General features: G+C 43.5%; 3 protein-coding genes across 4 annotated transcripts in view; 1 reads left to right on the top strand and 2 right to left on the bottom strand.

Moving 5' to 3' along the window:
• The window catches only part of LOC137378049 (tumor necrosis factor receptor superfamily member 5-like), a 43,419-nt gene extending 35,562 nt beyond the window's left edge, over positions 1-7,857 (bottom strand). For both annotated transcript variants that reach the window (XM_068048107.1, XM_068048108.1), the window contains exon 1: positions 7,491-7,857. In XM_068048107.1, the coding sequence (XP_067904208.1) occupies positions 7,491-7,535 (45 nt within the window). In that variant the 5' untranslated portion in view covers positions 7,536-7,857. The remainder of the gene's footprint in view (positions 1-7,490) is intronic.
• A 1,896-nt stretch (positions 7,858-9,753) lies between these two features.
• The window catches only part of LOC137378050 (tumor necrosis factor receptor superfamily member 5-like), a 34,814-nt gene continuing 25,152 nt past the window's right edge, over positions 9,754-19,415 (bottom strand). Inside the window, exons 3-9 of the mRNA XM_068048109.1 lie at positions 16,301-16,426; positions 15,633-15,782; positions 14,683-14,776; positions 13,743-13,798; positions 12,029-12,139; positions 10,953-10,990; positions 9,754-10,621 (exon numbers count right to left, since the gene is read on the bottom strand). Of these exons, the coding sequence (XP_067904210.1) occupies positions 10,499-10,621; positions 10,953-10,990; positions 12,029-12,139; positions 13,743-13,798; positions 14,683-14,776; positions 15,633-15,782; positions 16,301-16,426 (698 nt within the window). The 3' untranslated portion in view covers positions 9,754-10,498. The remainder of the gene's footprint in view (positions 10,622-10,952; positions 10,991-12,028; positions 12,140-13,742; positions 13,799-14,682; positions 14,777-15,632; positions 15,783-16,300; positions 16,427-19,415) is intronic.
• Positions 16,049-19,415, top strand: part of LOC137378047 (AP-1 complex subunit gamma-1-like) — a 215,158-nt gene continuing 211,791 nt past the window's right edge. The window contains exon 1 of the mRNA XM_068048102.1: positions 16,049-16,197. Coding sequence (XP_067904203.1) covers positions 16,064-16,197 — 134 coding nt within the window. The 5' untranslated portion in view covers positions 16,049-16,063. The remainder of the gene's footprint in view (positions 16,198-19,415) is intronic.

The raw sequence follows: 19,415 nt of genomic DNA, 5'->3' as shown, positions 1-19,415 counted from the left end.
AAGATGGATGTGGATGATGAGGGATATAAGGAAGTGATCAAAGGTGGCCTTGCCAGTCTTGAGGAGTAGAGAGACCACAAGAGATGGTGAGGGGGAATGGAGTACTCAGAAAATGGATAGGAACGTTTATAGAGTATACAGAGAGAGAGAGATTTAGGTAAGAGAGGAGAGTGGTGAATTCAGGAGAAAGGGCCAGGGAAGCTGAGATGGTGATTAAAATCACTGAAGATGAGGAATCTCTGACGGCAGAGGCTGAGGGGGGGAAAGAGGGAGGATATCTCATGGAGCAATTCAATGCAGAGCCTGGAAAGGCAAGAGACAATGAAGATCTTAAAAGAGAGGTAAGAAGGTTGGAACATGATGTGCTCAAAGGAGGAGTAGGAGGAAAGGCTAAAGTAATCAAAAAGGCTAATGGAATGTTGGCCTTTATCTCAAGGGTGCTGGAATACAAAAGTGATGAAGTGATGCTCTAGTTGTACACAGCCTTGGTCAGACCCCAACTGAGCACTCTGTTCAGTATTGGTCACTATGTCTCAGGAATGATATACTGACCTTGGAGGGGGTGCAGCGCAGATTTACCAGAATGATGTTAGGGCTTAAAAGGCTAAATTATGAGAACAGGTTACATAAACTTGGCTTGTATTCCTTTCCCTCTCTATCCTCATCTCTAATGCGTTGGTGGAATTGAAGTGAACCAGGCATGATGAGACCAAGTGGTTTCCTCAGGGATAGAACAGCAATAGGGTGAACACACAGATGCCTAGACTAGGAGAGCCATTAGTAGACGTGGGGGATGGTGGGAATGTGGTAGCTGCGAGGGAAGGGGAACAAGGGGTCTGGTCGTGGTTTTGGGTAGAGAGATTTCTTAAAAGAGCTTCCCTGCCAGTGACTAGGGGAAACATATGGTGGTGATGTGATGGTGTTAAGCTTCTTGAGTGTTGTTGGGGCTGCACCCATCTAGGCAAGTGGAAACTATTTCATCACACTCCTGACAGACTTTCACCATAGAATTTCCAGCCCCCGAGCTATATTTATAGTATTTTTATAAATGACTTGGATGAGGATGTGGAAGGCTGGGTTAGTAAGTTTGCCGATGACACAAAGGTTGCTGGAGTTGTGGATAGTGTGGAAGGCTGTTGTAGGTTGCAACGGGACATTGACAGGGTGCAGAGCTGGGCTGAGAAGTGACAGATGGAGTTCAACCTGAAAAGTGTGAAGTGATTCATTTTGGAAGGTCGAATTTGAATGCAGTATACAGGCTTAAAGACAGGATCCTTGGTAGTGTGGAGGAACAGAGGGATCTTGGGGTCCATGTCCATAGATCCCTCAAAGTTGCCACCCAAGTTGATAGGGTTGTTAAGAAGGCGTATGGGGTGTTGGCTTTCATTAACAGGGGGATTGAGTTTGAGCCGCGAGGTTATGCTGCAGCTCTATAAAGCCCTGGTTAGACCACACTTGGAATATTGTGTTCAGTTCTGGTCGCCTCATTATAGGAAGGATGTGGAAACTTTAGAGAGGGTGCAGAGGAGATTTACCAGGATGCTGCCTGGACTGGAGGGCATGTCTTATGAAGAAAGGTTGAGGGAGCTCGGGCTTTTCTCATTGGAGCGAAGAAGGATGAGAGGTGACTTGATAGAGGTGTACAAGATGATGAGAGGCATAGATAGAGTGGATAGCCAGAGACATTTTCCCAGGGCAGAAAGGGCTATCACCAAGGGGCATAATTTTAAGGTGATTGGAGGAAGGTTTCGGGGAGATGTCAGAGGTAGGTTCTTTACACAGAGAGTGGTGGGTGCGTGGAATCCACTGCCAGTGGTGGTAATAGAAGCAGATACATTAGGGGCATTTAAGCGACTCTTGGATAGGTACATGGATGATAGTAGAATGAAGGGTCTGTAGGTAGTTTGATCTTAGAGCAGGTTAAAGTGTCGGCACAACATCGTGGGCCGAAGGGCCTGTACTGTGCTGTACTATTCTATGTTCTATACATATATAATTTAAAATACTGCTGACTATTTATTGTAAATCAAATAGGTTTCCTTCCCCTCCCCATCTCCCTCTTCCTCCCATGACTAAATGCCAAGCTGGCCTTGAGGCCAGGTATTAGGGTGGCAGTTAATATTCAATACTTGGCCCATTTCCATTGCGGATTTCATCATACCTAGCTGCTGACTAATGTTAATACTATATCCTAGTTAATGCTCCTTAATTAAAAAGCACAATTACTACATCCTACGGAACAACAGGTTCATAGACACTGGCTCACAGTTTACAAAATTAACAATGCTGACATGAAAGAACATGCATTTAAATAGAAGCTTTCATAATGTCCCAAAGTGTTGCACGCCCAATAAAGTATTTGGAAATGCAGTCACTGTTGCAACGTAGGAAACACAGCAACTAGTTTGTGCACAGAGACAAACAGCAATAAGGCAGATGATCAGATATTCTGTTTTATTGATGTTGAGGGATAGATATTGGCCAAGATGGTGGGACCCCTGCTCTTCTTCAAAATAGCACCATGGAATCTTTCACATACATCTGAGAGGGAAGCAAGGACCTCAATTTAATGACTCATCCAAAAGACAGAGCCTCCAACAATATCAGACTCCCTCACTACTACAATGAATTATTAGCCCTAAATTATATGCTCAAGACTCTGGAATGGGACTTGAACCCACAACTGTCTGATTCCGAGGCAACAGCATCCTCACTAATGCACTTCACAGAGAAACTATCCAATAGGAATGATAATAACTGATCATATGCAATACAAAATGCTAATTGCATATTATGGGAGTATTTTGTTTAGGTGACGGGGGTCATGGCTACCAGTTGAAGAGCCGGCGAGAGCCACGCGTTGCCTCTTTGCGGGAAGGCCCGCTGCATTACGTGCCAATCAAGCACTTAACAGTGCAACAGTGGTCCTTCCCTGGCATTAAAGACCCCGTTGATGGAGGTCCCGCCCACTGAGAGCTGCCAGCCAATCAGAGGCCGGCAATGCTTTTACTGAGCAGCGCCACCGCGGAAGTGGTGGTTGCTGCAGGTAATGCACTCACCTAAGGCCTAGGATTGTGGGGGGACCCAGGCCACAGATCATGATGGGAGGGGTTTCATGGGTGAGGGGTCGTGGGGGAGGAGTTGTCGGGGAGGGGGTCGGCAGCAAGGGCAGGGGTAGCTTGCAGTGGTTCACCTCCCTCATTCCTGATGCTGGGCCCATGCTCAGGCACTAAGTGCCATTGAATGAGGGTCCCACCCCTCCACACCAGAAGCCGGCAAGCAGCCCGTATGGGTTTGCTTGTTGTGCTTCCGGTGCAGCGACAAGCCCATCTGCCACTGGTCTAATACCGGCAGTGGCAGGATGAGGCCCTTCATCGGGCATTATTTGTCCAGTTAAAGGACTTAATTGGCAGCAGGGCCGGAAGGCCTGCCATGGACTTAACTGGGATGGAGACAGTAAGGTGGTGGGGTTACCACCCGGCACCATCCCGCCCAATTAAATGCTCTCCCCACCTTCAAACTTACTACAGGGGAGAGCAAAATCCAGCCCCAGAAGGTTGATGATTGTCGCACTTGATATTCACAACCCGAGGTTCTTGTCAGTGGAAGTGGGAACCGGAGGCAGCCAACAGCCAATGGATATAACAAGGGTGGGACATACTCCACAGCAAGGGAGCAGACACTCTCAAGATATGAACAAGAGACAGGTAACCAATTAGAAAACTGTCAAAAGTTGACGCAATCCCAGAAAAATCTGAAAAATCCCAGACAAATACAGCTCACAACATAAACCTATGATCAAGGCCATTGTTCTATGGTGAACTATGTTACATTGTTATTATAGAGGGGGCCATGATTTTTGGGGAGGATTCTGCAACTCAGTCTGTTTCTTTGAGCGCTGAGATGTAGCCTTGCCTATGACATGCCAAAACAAGTAGTTACACTGAGAGTGCAGTGAGATGTGAGCTTGCCATACATCACTTGTACAACAGGGAAAGACAAACACAAAAGTATGTTTTTTGTATTGCCAAAATTACAAAATTCTGAAGGATAGAAGGTGTGGGGATTCTTTCCTAAAGGTATCTGAGAAAAGGTACTGATTTTTAACACCTTCTATTTGGTACATTCTTTTTGACCATCCAACCTTTTAGCTAAATGGAAATGGTGTTGCAAACTGAAGTGAATAAGTGCTGCTATTAATGCTTTTGTAAAATTTCGAAATATCACTGTCAGTACTGGGCATGGGCTTATCTGACTGGTGGTGCATTACTGCTCCGTCAATGGTAGGTCATGGGATCCAGACCATGCATTTTTGAATGCTGAATTCCCAGTTTTGGTCAGCTCTTTAGGCTGACACTTTGCAGAGACCAGAGGCTAGCACAATTAGGACATCAGACAGTGGTGCACTTGTGTACCAACTAGTGTCTGGTTATGGAACACTTCCAATTGTTTTCTTAGTTCACCAACAGCAGCTTCCATTTATATAATGCTTTTAACATTCACAAAAGGCGCCGAGCCAGGTTTAGTGCATTGGGCAAAAGCTTAGTTGAAAAGACAGGCTTTGGACAGGTTTTTAAATGAGAACAAAGAGAGGGGCAGAAATGTTTGGAGATTGAATTCCCGAGGGTAGGACCCAGAAGGGCTGAGATGAAGGGAGAGGGCAATACCCAAGGGGCTTACATCAGAGGTCCTTCGCTCGGACGATGATGTAGTCAAGCAAATGCCAATGCCTGCAGCAAAGGTGCGGCCATGAGGTCTTGTATTTTGTCTCTCTGACGAAATAGGGTGTTTGTTACGATCAGATCATGTTCAAGGCATTTCGTCAGAAGAAGGACTCCGTTGATGTTAGCCCTTCCAACACCTCCCTTGCCAATCACACCTTTCCAAAGGTTTGTGTCCCTCCCAACTCTGGCATTGAAGTCTCCGAGGAGGATCAGCTTGTTTTCATTGGGAACACAGGACAGCAAGTGATCAAGGCTGGAGTAGAATTCCTCTTTGGCCTCATCTGTTGCTTCTAGGGTTGGGGAGTATGCGCTGATGACTGTGGTGTGCTGTTTCTGGGTTAGGGTGAGCAGAAGAGTCATGAGACAATCACTTAATCTACAGGGAGGCTCATCGACAACAAAACTCAGCATTGCCTCCAGTGAGCCAGCACAGCCTTCAGTCGTCTGAGGAAGCAAGTGTTTGATGACAAAGACCTCAAACCTAGCACCAAGCTCATGGTCCACAGAACCATAACATGACCTGCCCTCCTGTATGCGTCGGAAACATGGACACTGTACAGCAGACATCTCAAAGCCCTGGAGAGATATCACCAGCGCTGCCTCCACAAGATCCTGCAAATTGGGTTGGAAATTCAGCTGAAGGTTGAACAGAATGGCAAGTTTGCAAATGATCTAATTCAGTCTGAGATACTGTCTGGGGGCATGGAATATAACCAGTGGCAAGGGAGCAGAGGTTGTGGCAGAAACTGAAGATTGAAATAGGGAAGAAGGGGTAATGGAAATAAAATGAAACATTAAAATAATATTGAATGCACAGCCCCACTGATTCTTACACAATATCCTGAAAACTCCATGAATATACTTACACAATCGTAATGACTGGGGTCTGTGTGGTCTTGTGCACAGGTATTTAGTGGGTCAGGCATCTGAGCATATATATGTATAATGTGTAACTATTTTACATATATATAAAATTTTAAATCTTATGTCGGGGGCCTAAGTCCAGTCCACAGTATTTCTTCTAGTCAAGCTTTTTTGGTCACATTTTTCTGTCACGTTAGCATTGTGAATTGTTATGTCAACTGTCCTACTGTATTGGATGCTCTGTCTACTGAGTAACTCTGTGGAGCAAGTTTATGAAGTGTTTCTCCTATACATATAGAAAAACCTATTCATCACTGACAGTGAGCAGCTCCATGGACAATTTGCTACTAATCTATTAAATGTCATAAATGTAACATACTTCCCTCTGTCACATTTACTTCCTGCTAACCTGCTCCACTAGTCTCCAATACCCAACTGCCCCCATCCCCCCCCCCAACCCCCAACCAGTCACAAACTACCCAACCTGCAAACCCCACAGTACAACAGCCACATTTTCAGCCATTGCTAATGTCAGCAATTACTCCTCTGAATTCAAAGTTGCTTCACTCAAATTATGCCCGAATTATTTTTTATTCTGCACTAGATTCCAATTTTTCCGCATTACTGGCATTCTCCCCATCCAACTTCACACAGTTTATCTGGTCATTATTACATTGCTGTTTGGGAGAGCTAGCTGTGTCCAAATATGGCTGCTGCATTTCCTACATTACAACAGTAACTACAGAAATAGTTACTTGGCTGTAAAACCCTTTGGGATTTTTTGAGATTGTGAAAGATGCTTTCTAAAATAAGGGCGGCACAGTGGCGCAGTGGTTAGCACCGCAGCCTCACAGCTCCAGGGACCCGGGTTCGATTCCGGGTACTGCCTGTGTGGAGTTTGCAAGTTCTCCCTGTGTCTGCGTGGGTTTTCTCCGGGTGCTCCGGTTTCCTCCCACAAGCCAAAAGACTTGCAGGTTGATAGGTTAATTGGCCATGATAAATTGTCACTAGTATAGGTAGGTGGTAGGGAAATATAGGGACAGGTGAGGATGTTTGGTAGGAATATGGGATTAGTGTAGGATTAGTATAAATGGGTGGTTGATGGTCGGCACAGACTCGGTGGGCCGAAGGGCCTGTTTCAGTGCTGTATCTCTAATCTAATCAAATAAATGTGTCTCCTTTCTCTGTCCCACAGCACTGGACGGCAGTGCCAACAATGACGAGAAAAGCACCACCAGCAGTCATACTTCTACACATCTCGGGCCTAGATTCCTCTGCATCAGGTCTTTTAAATAGGGTTAGAGCACACAGCGAAACAAACTTTGAAATAATCATAGTCATTGGTTTACAATTGAACATAATCCTAGAAGCTGAAAGTCTCTTAACATTCCCCGTGATTACATTGTACTTTAAGGAAAATGTAACTTCACTTAAATCAACCCTGATAATATATTGGGTGTGATATAACAGTGTGTCACCCTGAGCTGTGCCAGAGGACATCCTTCATTAGGTAACCAGAAAAGGCCTGCGCTGAAGAGCAAAGAGTAAACCCAGTCTCTGCTCTTCAAACTGGGAGCCAAAGCCAGGAATCTTCCCGGGTGCACATTTCCTGCTTCCCTGGAATACTTCAATTGTTCAAATAAAACTACACGAGATCAATTCCCTCGAATGCCCCTAGGTTCAGTATGCATGTAATCTTGCCCAGTATTTTCTGCTCCTGTGTACAGATTTTGTAGCTCTTTTCCTTTGCAGAGCTATATTGTATCCCCATTTCTCAATACCGGATATAGTGATCTCCTTCCCCTTCTCTCTCAAATATTATTAAGGCTAAACAAAAGGCCCTTAAACAAAAAAAAATCAAAAATTCAGCAATCTCTCCCTATATATGTAGATAAAAACAACCTGAATCGCCTGAATCAACAACCAGAGATTCTGCAGCAGTTTCATTCTGCATTAAGTCCGATTTGCCGCAGATCCGATTCCTGTAATTGTCCGGATGGCATTTCAATCACTGGCGTTTGTCCCACGGTCACGTAAAAACAAAATAACGTGAATAAATGCATAATACAACGCCCAGGATTGGCACTGGGTGAGGGGCGGCCAAGCGAGGCGCCGATCAGTTTCCACCCTGTAACTTTTCAGTGTAGATTCGATTTCGTCAACAACCTGGGAATAACTCGTCTGTTTGGCGGAAGGCGGAATCAGCAGGGCCGAGGAGGAGCTCTGCTCCTGCCACAGAGATAGATTCTCTCGCTACTTCTCTCCCAGACTTAGCACTTGTGCAGGGAATTCGAGGTCACCTTTCAGGTCATTGACCTTTCATCAGAACTGGGAAATGTTAGAGATGAAAAGTTTTTGAGCGAGTGCAGAGGGGGAACAGGGAAAGAATGTTCAGTTCTGATCAAGCATTGGCCAAAATGTTATCAAGCCCATGGGGATGGGGGAACGAGACCCTCGGGGGTATTTTACCAGCAGCGGCCAGTTAAGGGGCTGCTGCCGTCCAATTGAGGATGGTGGCCTGCCTCACAGAGCTGCTGGACCAATCATAATGTTGGCAGAATACGGATGTCAATCCGCGATGTCAACACAACCAATGCAGAAGCAGGAGGGCCAGCAGCGCTACTGACAGAGGTAGCTGCAGGAAGAAGAGGGGCCCTCAAATGAAGTTATTTAATTGGATGTGCTGGGGCCAGGCAAGCAGGCAGGCCCCGGTGATCAGAGGGATGAACTCTCCAACAGCAGCACTGTCACCATGAGAGCAGTCATTGTCACTGGGGCTCCACTCTGTGGGCCATAAAGCAGGGATTGCTCCCGGGAACCCACTGGAAGGCTACCACAATATATTTGGCGATCTCCCTGTACGATGACGGCCCCTTCCACGCCAGTAAAATGCCGGTGGGAGAACTAGTTGATAATTAGACAATTAATTGGTTTAATTGGCAGCTGGCCACATCACTGAGGTTCACACTGTCCTTTTCCAAAGAGTAGCGATCAAGAATGGCAATCAGGGCCTGTTTCAACCCCACACCACCACCCCCATCCCGTGTCCCAGAGGCGCTAAGGTCAATTGTTGAAACCTCACCCATTGATATATTTACCCATGCATGGCCAATATAAATATTTTTTGTATATCAATTCATTTTTCTCCTCTTCATGTTCCTCCCTGTACTAGACACTGTCCTTAGGCTGAGACAGTGGGCAAGCAATCTGACACCTCTGACATCACCCCATGACCAGCCACATGAAGAAATCATTTACAATGACAAGACTCTCAATGTGGGGAATCAAAGGTGAAAATTCATATCCTACAGCAACGTAGCTCAACAAGTGGGTGCTGATGCACTGCAACTCTACTAAGTGTCACTCACTAGGAACAGCATAAACTTAATTTGGTTTAAAGATGTTGATATGCTGATAAGTTTTTTTAAAAGTAAAATTAACTGCATTTGTTTAAATGGGTTTAACCTATTTCCGTCCTTCTGACAGTAAACAGTGTTGATAGCTTTGGTTCCCTCGCCCAAGATAGTTTTTATGTTTATTACACACTGATTTAAACAGTAGTGGTCCTTTTGTGTTTGAATGGCAATGTGGCTAACTCATTTCTTTTAAAGCTATACTCTGAAAATTAACGGTGCATGATCCATCTTTTGGCAGAGATGTTAAACCAAGGCCCCCTCTGCTGTCAGGTGGACCTAAAAGATCCCATGACATTATTTCAAAGAAGAGCAGGGGAGTTATTCCCGGTGTCCTGGCCAATATTTATGCCTCAATCAACGTCTCAGAAACAGATTATTAAGTCTGTTGCATTGCTCTTTGTGGGAGTGGTTGTGTGGAAATTGACTGCCCCGTTTCCTACAGTACAACAGGGAATACACTTCAAAAGTACTTCCTGCGCTTGTGAAAGGTCCTGTTTAAATCCAAATTTGTCTTTGTTTTATGGAATTGAAGCTCAGGAAAAGTCAGGGCCTTCGGGAGCAGAGAGAAAATGGGAAAGGAAAAGGAAATAAAATTTAAAAATAATCATTAAAAATAAACTTAAAACAGCTGAACAGTGGAAACATTCCATTGAATCAAATGTTTCTCTTTTAAATGTCACCCTCATCATAACAACAGTAACAGCCATTTCGCAGGCTTGTATTAAAGAAAATAATCTGGCTTCAATAAATGACAGTTACTCATTTTATTACTTATTACAAGTTTTAAGGTTTATAAAATATTTAAACCCGATCTGTACATTTATCAAAATATACATTGCCCATCAAGAGCCATTAGGAAGAGATACAAATGGCTGATGGCACCTTTAGAATTATACACAGGATCAGTGGCCTCAGGATAGTGGGGAGAAGAGGAGAGAAAACGAAGGGTAGGGAAGAAAAAACTGCTTACATTGCAAAACATTTTACACAGACGAGCCCCACAGTAGGAATTCAGCTGCTTTTACAACCACAGATGTCCTTCGGGATCAAGAACTGCAACTGGACACTGTTGGGAGAGATGGTGCAGAATGTTCCTCTGCTGCTTTGAGGAGGAAGCAGCAATCTGATTGCATCAAATTGGGATCAAAAAGCTTTCATCTCAGAAAAACAGAAAGAAAGTCGTTCGCTGTAATTCAAGCAGCGATTTCCGTGCTCTGCCATTGTGCAAGCAGATTAAATCATATGTTATCAAATAATTTGCACAGAAGGAGGCCAATCGGGCATCATGCCTGTGCCAGTTGTTCCGAACCAGCGCAGAAATCTTTAATGCCAGGATTATTAAGTTCATAGCTGGATGTCCACACCAGCCTATGGCCATGACAGTGATGCCAAATTCAGAGAAACCCCACTGGAAACACAAAGATGTCAGTATCATCGCAATGTCCACTGCTTTCTCCGATTGGAGCTTGGTTTAATAGTCTTTACACCTGCAGTTTACACAGACAGAAGCTCAGTCCCATCCTCAGGACTTTTATCTTCATTTCCAGCTGTGGTTAATATCCTTCCGTTCTCAGTCATCTCTCGTTCCTGGATTGGTTTTTGAATCTTGTTTTTGCGCTTTAGTTAAAAACATTGAAACAAGTTGTCAGTTTATGAAAAGATAAAACACAAATCCCAATTTTATTTAAAAAAAAGTAATTGCTCAGTTTGTAACAGTGGCAATTTACCAACCAGGTAGGTCCAGGATTTAATACCAGGTCTGGAGTCAGTTACCTGCTCTCAGCTGGAATAGCAGTTGGGACATTATATGGCCACAGTGTCACCAGATGAGGGAGGGGAACTGGCAGCCAGTGACCCCTCCCCCGATTGCTTTCATGCTCACACGTGCAAAATGACACTTGGTGAATCTAATGAATGCTACAAAAACCATTTATAAAACATAACTTACCAGCCTGTTGATAATATCCCTTATTTTCATCCGATTTTCTGAAAGAGAGCGAAACAGAACTTGTAATCACCCGCGAGACTGTACCCAATATCCATCACCACCCCAGGACAGGAGGAAATGTGTATGAAATGATGAAAGTCTCCCTGTCGGAGGGCTGTATGTGAAAGGGGATTGCACTGTCCTTTACATAGCTACCATGGGGCAGAATCCACAGCACATACTTAAGAAGAGAACTTGCATTTATAAAACAGTTACCATGTCCTCAGGACATCCCAATGTGCTTCACAGACAATTAATTCTTTTAAAGTACACAAAGTCCCATAAATAGTAACTGACCAATTAATGTGATTTTGGTGGTGTTGGGCTGAGGGAGGAATGTTGGTCAGGACCTGAAGAGAGTTCCACGTTCACCTTCATATAGTGCCAATGGAATGTCCCACATGCACCCAAAGAGGCAGATGGAACCGTGGCATAGCATCTCATCCAAAAGATCAGATCTCTGGCACTAATTGCAACTATATTGGTAACTACACCCAGGAAAGCCACTAAATGGTGACTACTGTGGAACTTTAAATTGTCACACTGGTGTGGTAGGGGATGCTTTTCTGAGGTTGGGCCGAAGACACATTGCTGTATCAGAGTACAGGGAGTTTTGCCCATATCGAACATTGTTGAACCTGACCTAGGAGTGTTTGATGGGACAGTATAAAGGGAGTCTTACTCTGTATATAAGCCATGCTGTACATGACTTGTGAGTGTCTGATGGGACAATGTAGAGAGAGCTTTACTCTGTACATAATCCATGCTGAACCTGACTTGGGAATGTTTCATGGGACAGGATAAAGGAATTTTTACTCTGTATCTGAGCTGGTTCCGCCTGATGAGCCACATTAGTGGAAAATTTACTCTGTACCTAACTCATGCTGTACCTGCCCTGGGAGTGTTTGATACTGACAATAAACACCTAAAATAGAGAGTGTCACATTCCTCAGGTCCAACATCCTTCATCTTGATGAGCATAAAATTCACAAATATAGTTTTAAAAAAACACAAAATGAAATGTCTTAATCACTTACCTTGATTACATCCACAATATATGAAGAAAGACAATATGGTGACAGCAAGTACTGCACTAAGGAGTACTATCACCAAGACTAATCCCACCTTGGATGAAGGTTCTGGGGTGCCTGAGAAGAAGCAGAATATATGGAGTTTAACAAATTCTATTCCTTCACCTCCATTTTCTATTTACCAGCAGCTTGGACAAGCAATCAACCAAATTCTCCGAGCAACTTAATATCACTGTAAATGGTGATAGGGAGGTGTGAGTGAAAGCATTGTAGCTTGACTTGCCTCCATTCCGTCTTTTCTGGAGTCAGTTAACGAGCTCACTATTAGCTAGGTGGAATTCTACCTCATAGGGAAAGACAATTCTGTCTCACAGAGAGGAGAGAGAGAGAGACAGCAGAACCTACCATCTGGAGGAAAGATGTGATTCTACCTCCTAGTGCAAGTTGGCAGAATTCATCATAAGAAGAATGGTGGGTTGAAATCTACCTTACTGGGTAAGACGTCAGAGCGCACCCATGGCCTCCTATTAATCAATGATACAGTGCAGCATTGCACCAACATCGAGTTCCACCAGGCTTTCCAATATTAAGGATTTAGATCCCACAGCTTTTAATGAATTGCCATGCAGTAAATTGGAGTTTGATGCTTGAACCTTGATTATGCTTTAATTGGGTCCAGGTCTAATTGGAGACATTTGTGTCCAGTTTCAGAATCTGTTGTATTCTATTGCTCAGAGACAGCTTTAAGCATCCATCAAACACACAGCTGTGGGGCCCACCACTCTGAGTGACGCCACAGCAAGAAAATGTTGAAAATGGAGAAACAAAATGTAAAGAATCTCATTTGTTCCCTCAATTTTCTCTTCCCCATTATATTCCAGATGTTAAATGAAAGGGAAGAAAGTGCAGGGTTACGGGGAGAAGGCGGGGGATTGGCGCTAAGTGAATTGCTCTTTCAAAGAGCCAGAGCAGACACGATGGGCTGAATAGCCTCCTTCTGCACTGTAACAATTCTATGATTCTGTGATGTCATTTTGTGTTCATCAAGGGCCCTGGGGACACAATCAGTTTTCAATAATAAAACTAAACTGCAAAGAAGTTGAAAGCACACAGCATACCTCAGAAATACCAGTAACATTCCGCAGAAGCAAAAAGAAACACTGGTAAGCAGGATGGACAGGATCAGGCTGGATTACAGTTCACTCTGACTAATCTCACTGAGACCCCCAAAATCCTATAGCCAACTCTTTATCGTCACTGGGCTGGTCAGGTCTCAGGCAGGACTTTCTAACTCAAGTCTTTTTTTTACTGTTGAGAATTTGGGATGCCCCGACCCCCAGATTGAGGAAAGCTGGATGGAAAACATGGTAAATGGAGAGGCAATGGTTAGACAACACCAAGCATTGTTTTTCAAAGCCTTCAGACTGTAGGGTGCAGGGAAGATTCAAAAATAAGGAGGTTGACATTTTTGAGTTTGTACAAAGAATAGTTTAAAGAATGATAGTGGGAGTAATTTTGGACAATGGTATAAACAGGTGATATTGGATCAGCCGTCCGTCATTCATCTCTCCCTATTTTCATCTCCATTGGCTTTTTTTGGCCCATTTCCATTGGTCCAAAGTCAAAATTACCCCCAGTGAGTCTTGATCTGTTGATAGTTTGTAACCATTCCTCACTCTCCAAGAAGGTTTAGGAAACAAAATCTCAGAGTCAGACTCACCACATTTCACATCTTTTGTTGTAGTTCCATTTTCCAGCATTTGGAGTAACCCACAGCTAAAAAGGAAAAAATGGAAAGTTATTATTTTTCTACCCTTTTCTGTTGCCCCTCCCCTGAGAGGCTCTTGCCTCCGTATAACTGGACAACTGCCAACAGTTTGGATAGTCAATAGTAGATATGTGCAAAGCTGCAGCAGGAGTGCCTTTACACACTTGACCGACAGGTGGTGATGTTGCTGCATGACAATGCAGGAACCAATGGGGTCACAAGAATATAGTTAGGGAAGGGCTGTTTGGTCCAATGAAATTCACCCCTCGAATACCCAAACTCTCCCAGTGAAATTTACCCCTCGAATACTTTTCCTGTCAAATCTTACCCCTCTTACACCCAAACTTTCCCATTAAAATTCACCCCTTGAATATCCTCCTCTCAACTCACCCCTTGAATAGCCTTCACTCTATTAAAACCTATCCCTTTAGTAACCTAACTCTCCATTAAAACCTATCCGTTGAATACCCCAGTGCTGCCATTAAAGCCCTTATCTCTAATACCCTAACCCTCCACTAAAACTGAACTGTCTAGTTCTTTAACTCTCCCATCACCAGTAACATATTTGAACAGTAACATAATAAGAGATTTTTAAATTGCACATATACTGCACGGTACTCTTTTCAGCTGGTGTAACTAGACAGTCATTAGGAATATGCTTGATATTTCCCTCCTCCCCAGAAGCTGGCTGTTTTCAGCACTTCTCTTGACTAGGGGTCCCCAAGTGGAATCGGTGGACTCTCAATTCCCAACTTGGAATCCAGGATATTTTGCTCTGTACATCTCAGTACTACACCAGGCAGGTCTTGACCAACAAGGCCAACAAACCGCTGATTTAATAATTTTATGGAAGATTATTTCTGGGATGTCCTAACATCATATCCAGACTTACTTGCTCCATTTCCTGCAGGGCTCCAAATCAGAGGACACATTCGAAAAATATCCAGCCTCACATTTCACACACACTTGCCTTGCGAAACCCCCATCTGATAGGCAAAACAAAAGCACAGCAGCATTTAGTGTTATGTTCTACATAGCACGGGGTTGGCACCTTTATTTGCAAAGTGCTCAGAAATACTGTGGTACACAATCCTATCACCACTTTACCTCCCTCTGTGCCACAAAAAACACAACTTGCATTTAATATAGCACCACAATGTAGCAAAACTGTCCCAAGGCATTTTGAAAGAGTGTAATCTGACAAAGATGGATATTGAGCCCAAGAAGGAGGTAGCGAGACAGAGACATTAGAACAGGTGACTAAAGGCTTGGTCAAAGAGGTAAGTTTTAAGGAACATCTTAAAAGGAAAGAGAGGCAGAGGAGTTTAAGAGGAGGAATTCCAGAGTTTAGGACCTAGACAGCTGAAGGCATGGCCACCAATGGCGGAGAGAATGCACAAGAAGTCAGAACTGGAGGAATGCAGCACTCTTGGAGGGTTGTAGGGCTGGAGGAGGTTCCAAAGTCAGGGAGGGGTAAGGCCACAGAGGGGTTTGAGCATGAGAATGTGAATTTTAAACGTGAGGCATTGCTGGACTAGGAGCCAATATAGGTCAGCGAGCACAGGGGTGATGGGTGGATTGGACTTGGTATGAGTTAGGATATGGGTGGCAGAGTTTTGGGTGAGCTCAGGTTTACAGAGCTATCAAAAAACAAATAGGCTGCTCGGTCCTACTGGCCTCTTCCCATTGCTAAACAGTCCGATGTTCATTTAATTCATGAAGCCATGGCCCAATCTAGGTGGGAATAGTTTGTTAATTCTGACTTTGAATGAGGACCCCCTACACCTGATGTTTTTCCCTCCATGGCTCAGAAGTGCTCGGGCCATTTGCGGTGGGTTTTACCTTCTTTGTAAATGACTCCACTTCCAGGTTCGCAGACCTCGTTGTCTTTACAGATCTCGCAATCCTTATTGATGCAGTACTTTCCTACCTGGCACCGGCAGATTGTGTCACTGGTACTGGTGCCAGGCTTTTCTACCTCAAATCCTCCATCTAAAAGAGAGAGAGAGTGTTAAAGGGGCAAAAATGACAGCACATCACATCTGAGGGATCAACATGCTGATTTGATACACCAAGTAATGGAACAGTGAAGGAGATTTAAATTGGTAAATTATATTAACGGATTATTAAAAGGCCAGCATTTTCATAAAGTGTTTGGTAAAACAGTTTTCATCTCTTCACAAACATGCTCTCAATTCACTTTCAAATAACACAAGAATGTAAAAGTGGTTCTCCCCAATGTCCAGGCCCACAGCTGAAGACTGGTCACTAGGATGGGATACTGGAGCTGCAAGAGGATGTTGGACAATGTTAAACCGAAACATGATGCAGTGCTTCCAGAGATAACAGGGACAAATGAGCAGCAACATTACATCGAATCAGAACTGGTACAGATCCACTATTTGAGGTCAGTGTCTGCACCTGGGACAAGTAAATTGTCACTTCCTCCCTTTCCAGGAACTGGTTTTGAGTCCATGTCAATTAGACACAAGGCAGTAATTGATACCTACTATTGTTACAGCTTTTGTGCATTTGGCAATGGTCCAATTTGTTCCACTCTGATTGATAATAGTCAGGGCCACAAGGTTGACAATCGGAATCCTTTGCATCTGTGCATTCACTGCTTGTGTATGTGCCTGCAAACAACAAATGTTCAACACACTCAGCAGAGCAAATACGCTCAACATCATGGATAAATCCTTTCCTGTCTTTGATTTAGTCACACCATAAACAATCTCAGATGAAAGGTCACAGACCTGAAACGTTAACTCTGTTACTCTCTCCACAGATGCTGCCAGGCCTGCTGAGTATTTCCAGCACTTTAACTTCCCCACTAGCTCAGTGAGTAATTGCACCATGTAGCGTACTCCTGATCTACACAAATGTGTATAAAGGTTCCCCGATTCAACTTACAGTCTGTTAGCTGATCTCAACTCTGAGAGTGGCAGGAGCATTGCAATTATTCTCATTGTCTTGACAAACTTGGGTTAGGGTGGATTCCCCTCCTGACTGGAAAATGCAAGTATTGGACTGCTAACACCACTGTACAGGCACACAACTGAAACAATGACCATTTGATGTAAGGCTGTGAGGATGATGGAACCATGCATGAGCCTGCAAAAGGGTAAGATAGTTGGACAAAATGGCTACTGCCAATTCTGCTCTTTGATCAGCCAATCAGAAGATGTTCTTGGTACTGCAGGAGGAAATTCTTTGTATGCCACATTTCCTTAATCTTTTCAGTCCCTCTGAGGGATAACTCCCAACAGTTATCTCTCCCTCTGCCAGATCCCCAGCCAGGACTGATGATTGGAACCCCTGAGGCAGCCTCACTGTGTCTATCTCTAGGTCCTGGGATTAGAATGTGCCTCTCCTTATTGAGTAGCCAATGCTGTTGTGTTGCAGGATGGTTGCTGAGCTGGGGGAAATCGGGGATAATTTAATCATTGCTCTTTTATATAAATCCAAAAAGAAAGGAATGTGGAAGGAAAGTATAAACAATGAAATGTAACAGAATAAGTGGCAACATGATTGCAACCATCACAAACAGTCAAACAGGTCGTTTGACTGTTTCAGCCAGAGGAAATCTCTCTAAGAAAAAAGGCAGAGATACATCCATATTTCAGTCTGCTCCCTGTTGTATAATTCTGTTAGCATAATTCGAGCATTGTTTACAGATGTCTTGGAATCTTTGTATAGCTAAATAGCAACTCATTATTTTATATACATAACTATTTACATTCTCATTAAGCATGTCCAGCTAGCACCTCTCATGATGCTTCTAGCTTCTTCCAAGCCTAATACCCATGTGACTATTATATCATCACTACAGTGGGAGGGGATACTCTCACTGTCTCAAACATTAACCCTTTCAGACCCTTATACTACATCTCCCCCTCAAGTCTTTGTCCATATATATTTTTGATATATATATTCATTCATTTTGAATTTACATACTACCCTATCTTCCCCACCACCCCCCCTCCCCCCAAGTCTCTGACATCACAGATTCAGTCTATCAGGAAGCTTCATGACTCTCCCTGATTATGTTCTTGTCAGACTTGGAAGAACAGTAGTCTTTCTTGAAAGTCTTGTTCAACCACGTGGATGGCCTTAACCAATGTTTGTAGTATCCAGTTGTCTTTGGGTTTCTTAAATCATCATCTGGTTCCTCCAGATATATGACTGGTTGTTGTGTTTGAGGAATAGGGATAAGGGTTCTCCTATTTTGGTGTATAGTCCCATCGTGAGTGAGTACTACATAAGATCTCAGATGAACATTATCTCTCTGGATGACTACCTTCACATCTTAGATCTTGTATCCATACCTTCTGTCCATCCTTTAACATTGGTAGGTTTCTGGTACAAAATCTCTTAGTGTAATTGCGAGCTTGTTAGTTCCTGTAAAACATCTCTGTCTTGAACTTTTTTGTAGTCTTGTATATCTAGCCCTAGAAGTAGTTTTCTGGGTAGAATAGGAAATTGAATTTTTAGCATCCTCCCCATCAACAGCTCTGAAGGTGAAAGTACACATAACAATGGCATAGATCGATAATTCAATAGTGCAGCTGGAAGATCTCATCTTCTGATCTCTGCCTGTCATACCATCTGAATCGCTTTCTCAAAGTGAGGTCATCATTTGACTGTAAGAGATCTGATAAAGACTAGTCAGCTATTCCCACAAATATTCAGTCCCTGATCAACTCAGACTTCAGTTCTCCATGCTCACACCCTTCAGCCAGTCTGTACAAGTCATTAATGAAAGCATCCGCTGATTCGCCCAGCTTCCGGATCGTTTTACAAAACATTGTTCTCTCCAGGATCTTATTGCATCTTAAAGTATTTATTGAAGGCTTGTCAAACATCAAACTTGTCTGAAGCCTCACTGATGCCACCATGTCTTACGATCAGGTCATCAGCAATTTCACCCTTGGATTATAGTAGAGTATTTACTTGCTCTTGATTTGGTGTAGGTACCAACAACATCGGCAGGACAAGCAAAGAGGTTCTGCATAGTCAGTATGAGGACCTAGGCACCAAACTAAGAAGCAGAACCTCAAAGATAATAATCTCTGGATTGGTATAGGGCAAATAAAATTAGAGAAATTAATGCATGGCTCAAAGACCGGTGTGGTAGAAGTGGGTTCCGGTTTGTGGGGCACTGGCATCAGTACTGCGGAAAGTGGTGGCTGTACCATTGGGACGATCTACACCTGAACCATGCTGGAGCTGCATAACTAGGGAAGTAGAAAAGGTTTTAAACTGAATAGTGGGGGCAAGGGATCAAATTTTGGAAGATATGGTAAATCAAGAAGTAGAGACAAGGCAAGAGAGAAAGGTATGAATATGGGAAATGATAAACAGACTGTGACAGGAAGGGACAGAGCATACAAATCTAAGAGTAAATCAACAGATAAGACCAGAGGTTACAAAAATAATAAAAAGGACACAACTAAAGACTCTGTATCTGAATGCACATAGCATTCAAAACAAAACAGATGAATTGAGAGCGCAAATAGAAATAAATAAGCATTATTTGATAGCCATTACAGAGACATGGATGCAGGATGACAGAGATTGGGACCTGAATATTGAAGGGTACATGGCATTTAGGAAGGACAGGAA

This window comes from Heterodontus francisci, chromosome 16 (genome assembly GCF_036365525.1).
Source record: "Heterodontus francisci isolate sHetFra1 chromosome 16, sHetFra1.hap1, whole genome shotgun sequence".
Classification (NCBI taxonomy): Eukaryota; Metazoa; Chordata; class Chondrichthyes; order Heterodontiformes; family Heterodontidae; genus Heterodontus; species Heterodontus francisci.
Note: the sequence above shows the minus strand (reverse complement) of the source record. Positions and strands in the feature narration are given on the sequence as shown.